The sequence below is a fragment of the Cystoisospora suis genome, assembly GCF_002600585.1.
Source record: "Cystoisospora suis strain Wien I chromosome Unknown contig_186, whole genome shotgun sequence".
Taxonomy (NCBI): Eukaryota; Apicomplexa; class Conoidasida; order Eucoccidiorida; family Sarcocystidae; genus Cystoisospora; species Cystoisospora suis.
This window is the reverse complement of record NW_027152988.1, coordinates 104373-119366: the sequence shown is the minus strand read 5'-3', so window position 1 is coordinate 119366 and position 14994 is coordinate 104373. Positions and strand designations below refer to the sequence as shown.

At 44.4% G+C, this 14994-nt stretch overlaps 2 protein-coding genes across 2 annotated transcripts; one reads left to right on the top strand and one right to left on the bottom strand.

Moving 5' to 3' along the window:
- Window positions 1–446: 446 nt before the first annotated feature.
- CSUI_000479 (rap domain-containing protein) lies at window positions 447–8588 on the bottom strand. Its single transcript, XM_068060713.1, has 4 exons — window positions 6788–8588; window positions 5891–6047; window positions 4600–4702; window positions 447–3648 (listed from the first exon to the last, which is right to left on the bottom strand). Exons 1-4 carry the CDS (start codon window positions 7848–7850, stop codon window positions 2128–2130), a joined length of 2844 nt encoding a protein of 947 aa, XP_067927305.1. The 5' UTR covers window positions 7851–8588; the 3' UTR covers window positions 447–2127.
- On the top strand, window positions 8184–12870 carry CSUI_000478 (peptidyl-prolyl cis-trans fkbp-type domain-containing protein). The gene is made up of 3 exons (XM_068060712.1): window positions 8184–9243; window positions 10051–10352; window positions 10946–12870. The coding sequence occupies exons 1-3, from the start codon at window positions 9237–9239 to the stop codon at window positions 12212–12214; spliced, it is 1578 nt and encodes a 525-aa protein (XP_067927304.1). The 5' UTR covers window positions 8184–9236; the 3' UTR covers window positions 12215–12870.
- The last annotated feature ends 2124 nt before the right edge of the window (window positions 12871–14994 follow it).

Below are 14994 nucleotides of genomic sequence, written 5' to 3'. Positions count from 1 at the left end.
ATAGAGAGACTGTAGATACATTGGCTGAATCAATATCTTCTACATCATTATCAACCTCACTGACACGCTCCCTGATCTTTCTTTCTATCTTTCTCTGAGACTCGCCATTTCGAAGACGGACGAGAGAAGACGGGTCTCCATGCCCCGTGGCCTTATTATGATGGTGGCGACTTCAAGGCAACTGCTCCTTTTGGAGACAACTTTCATCTCTACACTTCAGCTTTCTCATGAAACAACATGTCTCCTATATCTATCTCTTGATCGATCTGATCTCTGTAAGCTGATCCAACAAGATGTAGAGTATATCTTTCTATGAAAACTTGTCTTCCAGTCAGCCTGATACTCATAGCAACCCCTCTCTCTCCCTCTGCGTACGGACTTCTCCTTCTCTTGTCTCTATGAAGACAGCTGGCTGTCATACAAGAAGAAGAATTTTTCTTTCTTATCCCTCCTGGTAGCACCGGCAGCAGCACCCTCAGAAGAGCCGCGCTCCGATATCTTTTCTCCCTCTAAGTGAGAAGATGTAAAGAAAAAGTAAAAGAAGACGTAATCTCTCTCTCTTTCAAGAAGCAAGAAGGTCATTATCCATCAAGTTTGGCTCACTCTCTTTCAGACTCGCTTTGCTCTATCTTTCTTTTGCATCTCTCTTTAAAACACGACAGAAAGAAACGGAAAGAGAGGAACGAATCAACGAACGACGGCCAGCCAATATATGAGTCAAGAAATCTGCTGAATCTAAACATACGTTTGAAGCTAAAGTCTGGACAGACAAATCTAGACTTCCCATGCATGCACGCACATACACAAGAAAGAAAAAGTCCTCCTCCTCTTCTTCTTCATCTTCTTCTTGAATGATAAGGGGAGAACAAGAAGATCAATATCAACAGCAGCATCATACACATATAGACATACAACAACTCCTACTATTACTATTACAGAGCATTACTGCTACTAGCCCTCTTAGACGTTCTCCAGAGAAACAGAGATGCACGCACAAATACTTGGGAAGATCCAAGATAGACTATAGATAGATGGATAGATAGATTGAAGACAGATAGATAGATAGATAGAAGAAAGATAGAATAGACTAAAGACAGATAGATACATACATTAAACGTGGAGACACGTCGTAACACGTGAAGGGCGATGACCGATGAGTCTAGATTGAGTAGTCTTTGGATGACGCATGCATGCTGTTCTCTTTCTTCCAAAACATGAAAACGACTGGAAGTACATGAGGAAGAAAGAAAGAGGAGAATGATACAAAAGAGAGAATTCACTTTTTTCTCTTTACAACAGACATCTTCCTCTAAAGAGCACGTAAGCAAGAGGGAAAGAAAGAAACAGCCGTTGCATTGAGACAGAAGTCGCGCACTCCAATTTATCACTAGACATACCCTATTGACTCGCTGAAGGGAAAGAAACATTCTCTTCTCCTCTTCTTTCTTCTTCTTCCTGTTTTCAAAGTCTTTCTTCTTCACGACCTGTGTATACACTTTAATCGATATGACCTCTCTCTCTCTCTCTAGGCATGGTATACCCCTGGAGGTGGTAGTAGGAGAAGGCCCTTGACTCCTCATGTTTGTATAGTGCTTTCAGTTCATCTGTCTCCGTCTAAGATGGAAGAGGAGAAAGAGAGAAAGAAGAGAAGGAGGAAACAGAAGAAGAAAAAGAAGAAAGAAGTGATGAAAAGATGGTCGTTGACTAGATAAGAAAGAAAAGGCAAACGTCATATAGATCCAGTCTTCACCCTTCTGCCGTTGCTCTTCTTCTCTCTTCTGCTTCTCTCTTTTCTTTCTTCTTTACACGTCCTTCCTGGAAAGCCTTCCCTCTCTCTCTGTATATACACTACCTCTCTCCATAATTCTAAGTAACAATCCATGTGAGGAAAAACGAAGAAGATCTGACTTTCTCTCCTCCTCTTCCTCCTTGATGAGACCTCGTATCCTCGTGGTAAGACTGACGAAAGAAGATTTCCTTTTCTTCTTCTCCTTGTCTTAGTGATTCTTCTCGAAGACAAGAAGAAAGAAAGAAAGAAAGATCGGAAGCAGGAATCTTCTCTCTTTAGTCGCTCTCCCCTTGTCCTTGATGAGACTTGAAAAGCGAGAAAGAGGAGAAGTACTCAACTCATTCAGTAGGTTTAGATGAAGAAGAAGAAGCCTGTTGCTGCGAGGAGGCTGCATGCTCCATCTCTTCTGATAAAACTGATGAGACGGTACAAGAAGAAGAAGAAGGACTGCTCTTACCATCTCCTGATCCTTCTGTAGTCGATGCGGTGCTATGATGTTCCCCCTGGAAGGATGTAAGTGGAGGAGAAGAAGAAGAAGCAGATGGAGAAGTCGTCGTGGTCGTTGCTGTCGAAGAAGAAGAAGATGATGAAGAAGTGATTCCTCTGAGGTGTTCTAGTTGCTTCATCATCTCTGTGAGTTGCTCCTGTTGTTGCTGAAGCTGAGCTAAACTGGCGGCGAGATCAGGGAAAGGCGGAGAGTGTCCAGGGGGAGGAGAGGAAGAAGAAGCGACCGGTCCCCCTGGGTGAGCTCCCTGTGAAGAAGAAGAAGAAGCGTGTTGGCGTGGTGACTGAGACAAGTGAGGCGGGACTTGCTGTGGAGGTGGTGTGTATGAAGAATGATGTGACTGGGAAGAAGGCGTACTAGGGGGGGGATAAGAAGAGAAGGAAGAAGAAGAGGAGGGAGGATATTGAGGTGCAGAAGTTGGAGAAGAAGAAGAGACAGGAGAAGGAGGCTGATGAAGATGAGAAGGACGTGGAAATGCAGGTGGGGGAGGAGAATGATGTGATAGAGAGTAGGAAGATTCTTGCGACTGCTGGTGGAGAGGGGGGTGATACTGCTGCTGTCTGAAATCAGCTGTATATCCAGGTGAAGAAGAATGAAGAGGTGAAGAAGATGATGAGGAGCGCTGGTGAAGATGCTCTTGCGAATATCTCTGGTGGTTTCGATTCAGATGAGGCTGAGGATTGTAGGTCTTCTTCTCAGTTCCTTGCTGAGGGGGGGACATCCATCCTCCTGCATGCGTCTCTTGAGTGTATGGAGGAGGAGAAGAAGAAGAGTGATGAGAAGAAGGGGGAGGACGTGGCGGTCTTGCTGGCGAATTGAAGGGATGCCTTGGAAGATGAGGAGGGGGAGAATAAGAAGGTGGGGGATGAGAGAAGTTTTGAGGTGAAGGAACCGCAGGGGGAGGAGGAGGAGACGAGAAAGAAGAAGAATGAGAAGGACCTGGAGAAACCGGTCGACCCGCTACCCCTGCATGCGTGTGTTGGATAGGATGGTGAGGCTGAGGCTGATAAGAAGAAGAAGAAGGAGGCGGAGGAGGAGGAGAAGGAGAAAAATGATGAGATGGATGATGATGATGATGATGGAGAGGAGGAGGAGGAGGTGTATGTACACCTTCTGTAGGGGGAGGAGAAGACATTTCGAGGTCAGAGGTGCACTGAGGGGGAGGAGGAGAAGGAGACGAATAGAAATCTTCCCTCTCACCGCCTTCTCTTTCACTTGTATGCCCCGCTGAATCATTTGGAGGATTTGGAGAAGAAGAGGACGAAGAAGAAGAAGAGGAAGAGTCTGTAAGGTTTTTATCATTGAGCTGTCTTTCTTGATGTCTGAGTTCTTCTTCATACTGCTGTTTTAACACCTGCACGCATGCAAGCATCGATCCATCACATTCCGAGTCGAAAGAAAGAAAGAAAACTCACACTCCATGGCGCTACCAAGAAGAAACGATTCCAGACATAAGCAGAGAGGGGAAAGATTCGCATAACCAGACTCCCTTAGGTAATCGCGGGAATGTCTGAGGAACGACTTCACGAATGCACACGTAGAATGAGAGAGAAAAGGAAAGCAACAGACAAGAAGAGAAAGAAAGAGATAACAAGAGAGAGACAGAGGAGACGAGAGAGAGAGAGATAACAGGAGAGAGAGAAGGATCACAACGGAGAGAGAACAAGAGCGAGAAGGGGAGCACAAGAGAGAGAGGTATCTCTCTACCTTTACATGGAAAGTATGGCTACCTTCCACATACTTTTGGAGTCGACACACAAAAACACGCGCATACACATCCCTCTCTCTCTCTCTACGTAGAAAGAGCGATAGAGAGAGAGCGATAGAGAGAGAGCGATAGAGAGAGAGCGAGAAACACACAGAAGATAGGAAGTCTCTCTCTGTACATACATACACATACTTTTGGTCGGCTACCGTGAAAAGGAGATGCAAAGACAGGAGATCTTGTCTTTTCTCCCCCCCGTGGTGTTCGTAATCAGAAAGAAGCGACTACCAAGACGACGAAGAAGCGACTGTCCTTCTGTTCTTTGCTTCTTTTCTCTTTCGGAGCCAAAGCCACTGAAGTGTCCATATAGGCACGCAGCGTGGGTAGAAACAGTGGCAGGAGGCGATCCACAAGAACACGAAAGACCTAGATCGCCGTAAAGTTAGACATGTGAATGAATCTATTCTGATGACATGCATCGTACTCATGGGATATTCCTCTTCTTCTTCTTTATCTTCTTGACCTTCTTCTGCTTCTCCTTATCATTTTTGTGTGTGTGCTTGTTATGTAAGTCTATGATGTGTTCTTTTGCCAGCTTACTTCCATTCTTTCTATATAGAACTTCTCGTCTTCAGGATCGAGCCACTCTGTCGGCTCCTCCATAAGCTTTTGTCGCATGTACTCCTCGCGCTCCTTCTGCCCTCTAACAGAAAACAGCATAGGCCACGAACAGAAAGACTCCAGACAAGGGAGAGGAACACTTTCTCATGCATGCACGGGACTTGAAAAGAGAGACAGACACCTTCACAAGAGGGGAAGAATAAGACAGACAGCATGCAAAGAAGAAGAAGAGAAAGGAAAGTTGTGTCGCTCAGTCTCTTCTCTCTGATGTACACACGTGTGTCATCTCTACTAGGTGCATGATACGGAGGGACAGTGAAGGAGAGAGAGAAGAAGAAGAAAGGGGGAAGGGTAGAGGTGAAGAGAAGGGGGTGGCTCTTAGCTTTATTCGTTTAATCACCTCAGGAGGTACTCCAGATGTAGTTATGGGTCATGCGCAGCTATGGATATAGCATTACAGAATACGTAAAAGGCAAGGAAGGAGTTTCATGAAGAGATCTCTGTAGGGAGTGGATTGTTTTCTTTCTTGTTCTGTCTATTGAATGAATCAAAGCCCTTCTATCCTCCTGTCATTCATCGACCCCTATCCAAATCCGGAAGTTAGTTAGTTCGGCTTCATGGTTTCTTCGCTACCTGCACCAGTCAAGACGCATCTGACTAACGCCGCTTCTTCTTCAAGAGGTAGGTGTACATACACCCGCCGCGATACATGGTGTGTATGTGTGCATACCCCTCACGCGTAGCTTTATAGGGCTGCGTGTGAAAGAGAAGAGATGAGAGACACTTCAAGACGAAGTACTTGTAGGAGGTAGGAACATCAGATAGACAGATATTCTTGACAGAAGACGGAGATACACTGCATGCGATGGAGACAACCACGACCACTGCAGTATTCAGGTATCGCTACCATGTGCCTAGTCCTTAAGATTCTTCTTCTTCTTCCTCTTCTTCTTCTTTAGTGTCGCTATCAGTTACCTATTCATTCATAATCTTATTCTTCTTCTTCTCCGTGTATGTCTTCTCCTCTCTCTACAAGAAGCGAAGCGTCAATACAAGAGCACTGGAGGTTCCCAGACTTCCCTATATACACTAGCTAGGCACTGGCTCTCCATATACATACCCCCACACACCTATATGTCTACATAAGTATGTAGATATATAGAGATACATATATAGGTACATATCTATGTCTATATCTGTAGAGAGAGAGATTTGTATGCAGGCGTATGTATGGAGATGTTTGTGTGTATGTGTAGTGAAGGTGTTTTACCGTAGACGTCTCCATTCGAAGTAGGGGACATGAAGAACTTTATAGCCCATACGTGTCAGAAGTCGATGCTTGAGCTTTGTATAGGCTGTGTATCGAGTACTGTTTGCATAAAAGTGCGTCGGGCCATCCACCTCAATTGCTATCGGACGATCATCCCCTAAACACACAAAGACAGAAGGAAAGAAAGACACATACAAAGATAAACACATTCATACATACTTAGTCAAACATATACATACATACTACATAGTCATATACATACTACTACATATTCATACTACATATTCATACACATACTACATTGTCATATACTTACTACTACATAGTCCTATTCATATTCATTTTGATGCATGTTCGTAGATGGATATCTACCGGAAGAGACATGTGTATGGCATGTATGGAGGTCGTGTGGAGAAATGGTTGTACACACGTAGGGTGAAAAGTCTAAAGAAAGAAAGAAAGTGTTGATCTTCTCCCTCTGTATGACTCTTGGCACCTGAGCTCGTAGCGCATAGGTATATATATGTCAGCGACGATTCCTTCATTCGAAACGAGGTACACACACTAAACACAACCCTCTAGAAAGACGATACATCATACGACTACTATGGAGAGACAGTAGATGTATATCCATGTACAGGCTCGACACATAAACAATCGAGAGTCATCGATACGTCGACATGTACGTACACCCCTATTCATATACACTTGTATACACGTACCTAGAAGACCATCTACTACACACTTACGCGTACGTCTCTCTCTCTCTCTATATATATATATATATGCATGTCTGTATGACTGGGTAGCCATCCATGTAAGTGTCTATGTACGAATAGGTGTAAGTAAACGTATGTATGCATGTGAGAAGTGTGTGTGTATAGGTCTGCGGCGCACCTTGAGGGACATTTCCGTTTTCATCAGCGAGTGGCCCGCTAAGTCGTTTGGTCAGCTCCTTAATCAGACTCTCCTTCTCTGCTACTTCCTGGGGACTTAATCTCTCTTCTGTCCCATCAAACAAAATATGTGACGTATAAGAAGAAGAAGATGAAGATGAAGATGAAGAAGAAGAGGATGGCTGTCCTACGCCTCCTCCTGTGTGACTGGCACTTCCCCCTTGATAGTTTGAATGAGAGGGATGAGACGAAGAAGAAGAAGAGACAGATTTTCTTTCTGGTTTATGTTCTGTCGCTCCGCCTTTGTGGGTATGTATCTTCTTCTTCATCTTCGCCTCCTTTTCATACTCTCTATCATCTAGGGGCCTTCTCACCCCCTCAGGAGCATGTCCGTTCTTCTTTACGAGAGTCGGAGATCCCTCTCTCTTTTCTTTCTCTTCTTCGAGAGAAGAAGATATCCCAGGAATCTTTTCTTCTGTCTTTGTCTCTCCTACATCATGAGGAGAAGAAGGTCGAGATTCTTCCACAGAAGGTGAGGGCATAGGAGAAGGAGGAGGAGAAGAAGGCGGAGAAGAAGAAGAGAGAGAAGGAGAGAGAGAAGAGAAGAAGACACGTGAATATGAGGAGGTATCTTTGATAGAGGAGGAGGAGGAGTAAGCATGACAGCAAGGAAGAGAAAGAAAAGGCCGAGAAGATAGACAGCGTGGGGTGTCGTTCATCTGCCTGTTCTTCTTCTTCTTTAAAGAGGAGAGAGAGAGAGGGAAAGGATGGAGAAGACCTTTTTCTTCTCCTCTTTCGAGAGAATGAGAACATGGCTGAGAAAGAGAAGCTCTCAAAGAAGACGGTAAACGAGAGGAAGTGAAAGAAGAAGAAGACGATAAAGAGGAAGAAGAAGAAGAAGACAAAGAAGAGATGAAAGATCTAGATTGAAACAGATGATTGAATGACCTCCCTCTACATCTCCATTCTCCTCCCCGGTGAAAGGGGTGACACCGATAGAGAAAAGGACGAGAACAGGAGAGAGAGAAAGAAGAAGAAGAAAGGGGATAAGAAATCCTCGCCATTGCTGTTAAGAAAGAAAGAAAGAGAATGGGGAAGAAAAAGCAAGAAAGACGGAGGGAGGGAGAAAGAGTGAGAAAGAAAGGAAAGGAGAGTCGGTTGTAAGAGAAAGAAAGATAGAGATGAAAAGGGGGGGAAGACTAAAGATGAAGAAAAAGAAGAAGTTTGTGTATTTGATAGACCTATCTACATCGATACACACGAAGAGAAGAATTTCAACACATGCCATTCAAGCCATCATCTATCATAAATCAACTCGGTAACGGAAGAGCTAAGAAGTTCCTCTTCTCTCTCTTTTCTTTCTTTCTTCTCTCTCCTCTCCTAGCTCTTCCCCACCCCGGGAGAGTGTCGATTCTTTCTCTTTTCTCCACTCCTTCCTAAAGAAGAGGAAGAACAAGAGAAACCCATGGCGAAGCTCTTCGTCGTCACTTCTTCTTCTTCTTTTCTTTCTCTCTAAGAAGAAGAAAGATTAACCGAATTCTTTCTTTCTTCCCTTCTTGCTTTTCATTCCTTCGACCGGCACTGCTCACACATTCAGAGAGAGAAAGAAAAAGCCATGAAAGAGGGAAAGAGAGAGAGAAATCTCTTGTCCTCCTTCCCCCCCCCCTTGTACAATCGACAGGAGGAGGCGACGACGGAGTAGTCGAGAATCTAACGGGGCCGGTCGATGCGATGAAGAGAAGCAGTCAAGATCTATCTTTCTTCTTTCTTTCTTCCATCCGCAAGTCTTTTTTCTATCTTCTTTGAAAGAAGGAAAGATCGTTGAGAACTTTTGATCAAGCAGATGACAGCGGGGAGGGGGGGGGTGATGTCTCGTCTCTCGGGTGAATGAAGAAGAAGAATTTGCTTCTTGTTCTCCACTCGCCCAATACAAATGACCTCGACAACTTCCCTCTCTGCTAATAAAGAAATCTTCTTCATTTCGACATCGATTGAGAGAGATTATGAACAGAGAAACTTCTCTCATAAGAAAGCAAGAGAGAAAGAAAGTTAAGAAAGGAAGAGTGAATGACGTCTGTGTCCTTTTTGCCTTCTTTCTTTGTATGTCATCCCTGGTTCGAATTTTTCTTTTCTTTTCTTTCTTCGTGGGCACCTGGCAATTTTGAGAGTTTCATCGGACTTTTCATAAGAAGATAAGAGAGGGAGGAAGGATATTACGGGGAGGTCATTCTCTTCTTTCTTTCTCTCCTTTGCTCTCTCTTTTCTTTGCTCCTCTGTTTCCTCTCTCTCTCTGGACAAGTTTCCTTTCTTTCATTCTGTACGTCTTTCTTTTTATCGAACACATCGAGATTTCTCTGTTCATATACATGTACAGTCGTCCTTGTTGAAGAAGAAGAAAAGGAAGAGCTTCTCTCGAAAGAAAAGAAGAAGGCTCAGGCTGCGAAGGAAACATGTGGGGTGAGCTTGATGTGTGTGTCTACGGCTCGGACTCACTCTCTCTCTTTCTTTCTTCTTTCTTTCTTTGTTTCTCTCTCTCTTCTCTCTCCCTTCTTCCTTCCCTTCTTTCTCTCTTTCTCTCCTCCGTCTACAGTAGTCGTCGTGTAGACAGTTGTGACCCTTCCTTTCTATATCTCTCGTGCAAGGCTTCTTCTCTTTTACTTGGTCTTCATAAACTTCTTTGTCTCTCCGTTCGCATGAAAGGTAAAGGAGAGAGAACAAAGAAGAAGAGAGAGAGACAGAAGAAATCTCATCTCTTTCTCTCTTTCTTTCTCTGTTGGACGTAGATATGTCAATCATGTATGTGATGACTACCGCTTGTACGTGTGTGTAATAGACACTATGTATTCTACACTCGGAGGGGCTCGTCATATATACAGAGAGAGAGTAACATAATTACAAAATAAATAATTATCTGCCTTCTGAATTCTCCTAAACTGTCTTCTTCTCTCTATATAGGTGTGAGGGGATGAGGGGTATGCGATGTGTCTGTCTATCTTTTGTGACTGTGTGTACGTATGTTTTCTGGTGTCTATACACATCGCTTAATGCACTCATCTTCCCTTTCATTTCCTGGTCTTTTTTCCCTTCATCCTTTCATTCGAGACACTAGGAAGGCACTCTTCTTCTTCTACGTGAACTTATATCTTAGCCTTCAGTACTTTCTTATTGTCCTCTTTCTTTGACCTCTTGACGTTTATCTATCCTTCTATCCGTCTATCTATCTATCTCATCCTACACCTCAAGCATGATCTTCTTTTCATTCAGGAAAACTTCTCTCACTCTCCTCCGAGGAGGCGACGACCTCTTCTTCCTCCTCATCTTTAGCTTCATCTGTAACGTTTAATGCCGAGCAAGGAAGGCTATGCTTTACAGGGGTTGTCTTAGTTCCAAGGAATCTCCATAATCTAGAGAAAGATGAGAAAAGAGGAAAGAAAGGAGAAACTCCTCCGCCTCCTCCTCCGCGGGTCATGTTGAGTGTACGGACACTCCGATCTACGGATGGAGGGATTCCTCTTGTTATCCTCGATGAACGAAATTTACAGGCACGTCTCAAACTTCTCTTCGAGGTACGCAAGTGGAGATAATGACGATGATAGGAGTAAGAAGGAACGTGGATGAAAGAAGAAAGAAAAGAAAGAAGATTGTCTCTCAAGCAAAAGGAAAGAAAAGATAGATAGATTAAAGATAGATAGATAGATAAAGAAGGTGAGCTCGTCTCTTGTTCAACTTCATCAGTGCTGCCGCCTCAAATTAGATGAAATTACGTAAGGCCACCAGAAGATGAGAGAGATAAGATATACGATAGAATTCGCCTGTTTTCCTCTTCCTTTTCTTCTTCCCTTTTCTTCTTCTTTTCTAGGCTGTGATGATTCCTCCATGTTCCCTTGGGATTTCTATCTATCGGCATTCTTCCACAGCTATCAACATTCATACAACATACTCTCCATCACGTTCACCTTCTGTCTTGACGTGTCTATGGATCCTAAGATCCATCTTGATATATCTGTGTGAGAATGTGTCTGTATACATAGGCAGATCTGTAGGCAGTCTAGATGTGTATGCAAGGGTGAGCAGCGGGTGGCTGTAGAATGGTAAGTAATTCCCTTCTATGTGTGGGAGCTTCTTACTTAGTCATCCCTGCGTCTGTCTGTATGTACAGGAAGACGTGGAATTTACAGTGAAGTCTTTCTCTCCTCCTGAAGTTTCTTCTCAGTGGCTTGTACAACTTCTAGGTGATACAAGTCCTCATCCCTTCGACGGAGATATCTCTGATGTAGAAGAAGAAGAAGAGTGCGAGGAGGAGTGCTGTCATAGTAGTAGTCATGGGAAGAAGAGAAGAAGAGACTGCGGGAATGAAGAGAAAGATAGATGTGATAATTTGGATCAAAATGAAGAAGATGAAGAGATTCCTGAACTGATCCCGTCAAATGGTCATAAGAAGAATTCCTCTTCCTCTTCTTTGTCATCTCCTTCCGCTCTATCTACGCAGAAGGAGACGAAGAAGATGAAGAGGAAGAAAGATCATGATAAAGATGCTATACTAAAGAGCAAAGGAGAAGGAGAAACAAGCTCCCCGTCATCTGCTTCTCTCTTCCATTTCTCTGAAGCCTTCGATCAGACTCTCCCGCCGTCTCTAGCCCAGCAGCTCTCTTCCTCTTCATCGACTCTTGAGCAAGCCGAGAAAGACAAGAAACAAGTCTCTTCTCAGGAAGATAACGATCGTATTAGCAGTAATCGTAACAGTAGTAGTAGTGATAGGAATAGTAATAAGAAGAGGAGACGGGAGGATGCCTCTTCTCCCCCTGTCACATCTGATAGGAAGACATCTACCGCCGGCTCCTCTTCTTCTACGAACTGCGCTATGAAGAGGGGAGAAAGCACCCCAGAGAAGAAGAGGAAAGAGGCAGATGGCGCTCGTATCCAAGATGACCATCATGATAAGGACAAGAATCACAGTAAGACAAAAGAGATGGGAGAAAAGAAAAGACCCGCCAAAGAGACAAACTCTTCGCCAATGAAAGATCAGATGAAACAACACGGAGAGATGGAGAGAAAAGTGGGAGATCGAATTGCTTTACCGTGTGGAGTGAAGTATGAGATACTCGCTCTCCCATCGGCTTCGAAGTCGGCGGGGATGAAGAAGAACAATGGAGGAGATCGCGTAGGTAAAGGAGATCGGGTGTCTGTACAGTATAAAGGTTTACTAGCGAAATCTTTACGTCGCTTCGATTCAGGACGTATCAAGTTCGTTGTGGGAAGAGGAGAGGTGATACGAGGTATGGAAGAAGGCGTGAAAGGCATGAGAGTGGGAGAAAGAAGAAGACTTCTTATCCCGAGTCAGCTAGGATATGGCAAGAGAGGTGCCCCTCCTGCTATCCCACCTCATGCTGATCTTATCTTCGAGGTAGGGCTCATGACTCTAGGCTAAAGAGATAGATAAATAGATTCAGAGGTAGAGAGAGAAATACCCAATAGAGATGTCTAGCAAGATGCAAACGAACGGAGAGGAGAGAAGAGAAAAACGAAGAATATGGAAGGGAGAGAAGAAGTGATAGTAGTAGATGTGTCATATAGTATTGATCTAGAGGGAGATGGATATCTCTCTATGTTGGTTCATCTCTCTATTCTTCGAGTACTTATGTACAGAGATACCTGTCATCTCTCTATGTCAGAATTCTTTCTCTCGCTATATATATATATATGAATCCATATATATTCGCATGTCTATCCGTCTATGAGTGAGGAGGAGGTAGAGATTTGAACTGAGGGCACAAGAGAAGACGAAAGAAGGGAAGAACCACAGACGGGCTGTGTGTATCTATCTATATATCTATCAATCTATCTATCTATCTATTTATGTATTTTTGATCTTGATTGGTTTAACTGGAATAGAAGATCTTGTCGGCATCCACTCTTGTTTCTTCTCCTATTCTAGACTGCCGCAGCAGAAGTCTTATTCTTCTTCCTTACATCTCTCGTCCTTCATCCGTCGTGTTTTCTTTGAAGTTTCCCTCTGTATATCATTCAGTGTTTGCTTGGTTTCAACGAGAAGACTTCCGTTCTTTCTTTTTATGTCTTTCTTTAGTACGTCGATCTCTATGACTTCTTTTCAGTTTTATGGATGATTTTTCTCTCCTCGAGAACATAACCTAAATATAGTCTATCTATCTATCTACTGATCTATCTATCAGTTGATCTCTGTATGAAGAATGAGGAAAGGAGAGATGAGTTGAATGGCTAAAGATAAGAAAGAGAGAGAAGTGAACAGATATCTTCCAAAACTCCCCTCTCGCGAAGCACACCGTACTAAAGTGTCCTTCTCCTGAAGCCTATTGTAAGAGTTCACTATTCCCCCGCTGTCCTTAGTGTTGGTGCTACACTAGTTATGTGGACTAGACTGAAGCTGATAATGAAGTCGCTGTCTTCTTTCTGTTACAGGAGTTGCTAGGTAAGAGACAGGTGTGTATAGCTGTATAGGTATATAGCTACATGTGTGCTAGCAAGGGAGGTGAGAGGAGAGGATGGGTATATCTATATGGATTTATCTCTCTCTCACTACATATATTTGTAACACAGATACGTGTATCATCTGGCTCTTACACGAGAAAGGAGCAGAATGCATGAGCATCAGGAGCGAGGGAGGCGGGTGCTCAGCTGATTAACTACCCTGGCTAGACATGAAGAGAGAAGAAGGCCGGTTTTCTCGGGAAGAAGAAAGAAATCTTGAAAGGCTATCAGGCGGCGACGTCTTAGCATTCTTGTCCTGTGTTTACCTAAAGTGCACTCGATTTTGTTCTGCGGATAGCAAATAGAATAGTTGAGTGACAGGGAAAGAAAGAAAGAACTTGGAAGAGATAAGAAAGAGAGAGTTTGAAAGAGATACAGAAAGAAAGAAAGAAAGATTTGGTGAGACGTAAAGGAAAGCTCGATATAGGTTTCTTCACATAGAAAGAAGCGGGAAGATAGTACACTGTTACGTGGGGGTTCCTGTATGTATGTGAAACTGCCTGCGGGAACGAGGTATATAGAGAAGTACATTCTCCATCAAGTATCGAAGAACTACAGCTGGGCACACATGAACTGCTACCGTACTAAACAGAGAAGGGAACCCTCAATCAAATAGATCAAGACGTACATAGATAGCTAAACTAGGCATATGTGTATGTAGAGAGGCATCTAGAAGTGTAGGGAGGCAAGTATTTAGACTGCATCGACTCCTATGCCTTTGGGCACCTGCATACCTGCCTAGATAGAGAGACTGCGGCAACTGTTCGGGGTTACATAAAAGGAAAAAAGTTCATAACCACATCTACGAAAAAGGCGAGAGAAAGAAAAAGTGAGAAGAGAGATGGATTCCGTCAAAATCAGGAAATACGAATACATCGTCGTTCAAAGCATCTACGCCTGCGCGTACACACGCACATAAAGTGGAGGTACGCAACAAGAAGAGAGAGAGGAGAGCTAGAAACCTGGCAGCGGTTGTGCTTACTATTATTCCACAGAGGCTAAAACAACACCTCAGAACTTCCTTGGGACGTCCGCGTAGTCTAGCAAGCTTCTTCCCCTTGCTTGGTAGTTGTGATTCTCGTGAGCTTTGATGCCATTTCGCCGGTTTGCGGAGACTTGGAGGGGTAGGGCGCTAGGACGTGGCTGTAGTCCTCGCGAGCAAGGCTGTGTTTGGAGCATTCTGGTTTGCCGGGACTTGAAGAAATAGCTCAAGCGCCGCAACGCCGCCTTTCGTCGAGCGGGGGGAAATCATCGTCTTCCCATGGCGCCTCGCTGAGCATGGTCTCTCAGCGTCGTGGGGACCTGAGTGCTCTAAGGCGAGGAAACAGCCATCCTTCGACGCGCTTTGCGGGTGAGCCTCTGATCGCGTGAGAAGCGCGAGCAGTTAGCTCGGACGCTGGCAGAAGAACAGCCACGCTTGGCGCTCTTGCTGGCGGCCTTCAGTCCCGCCTGATCTGCACTGGGCGCTACGCTCGGCTAGCTGGCTCCAGGGCGAGGCCGGCTCTCTCCCCGTGTGAGACTGAGAAAGGCGACCTGGCCCTCTCTCTCATGCTTGCGCTGGGCCGCCCTTATGACACATCAGTCAAGAATTTCCTGCTTCGGCATTTGATCTGGCTTTGCTCTTATACTCGATCGGCCTTTGCCTCAGCTTCGCGGCCCAGTCAGCTTAGCTCCTCATTCTAGCTTGTTTGTTGCTTTTCA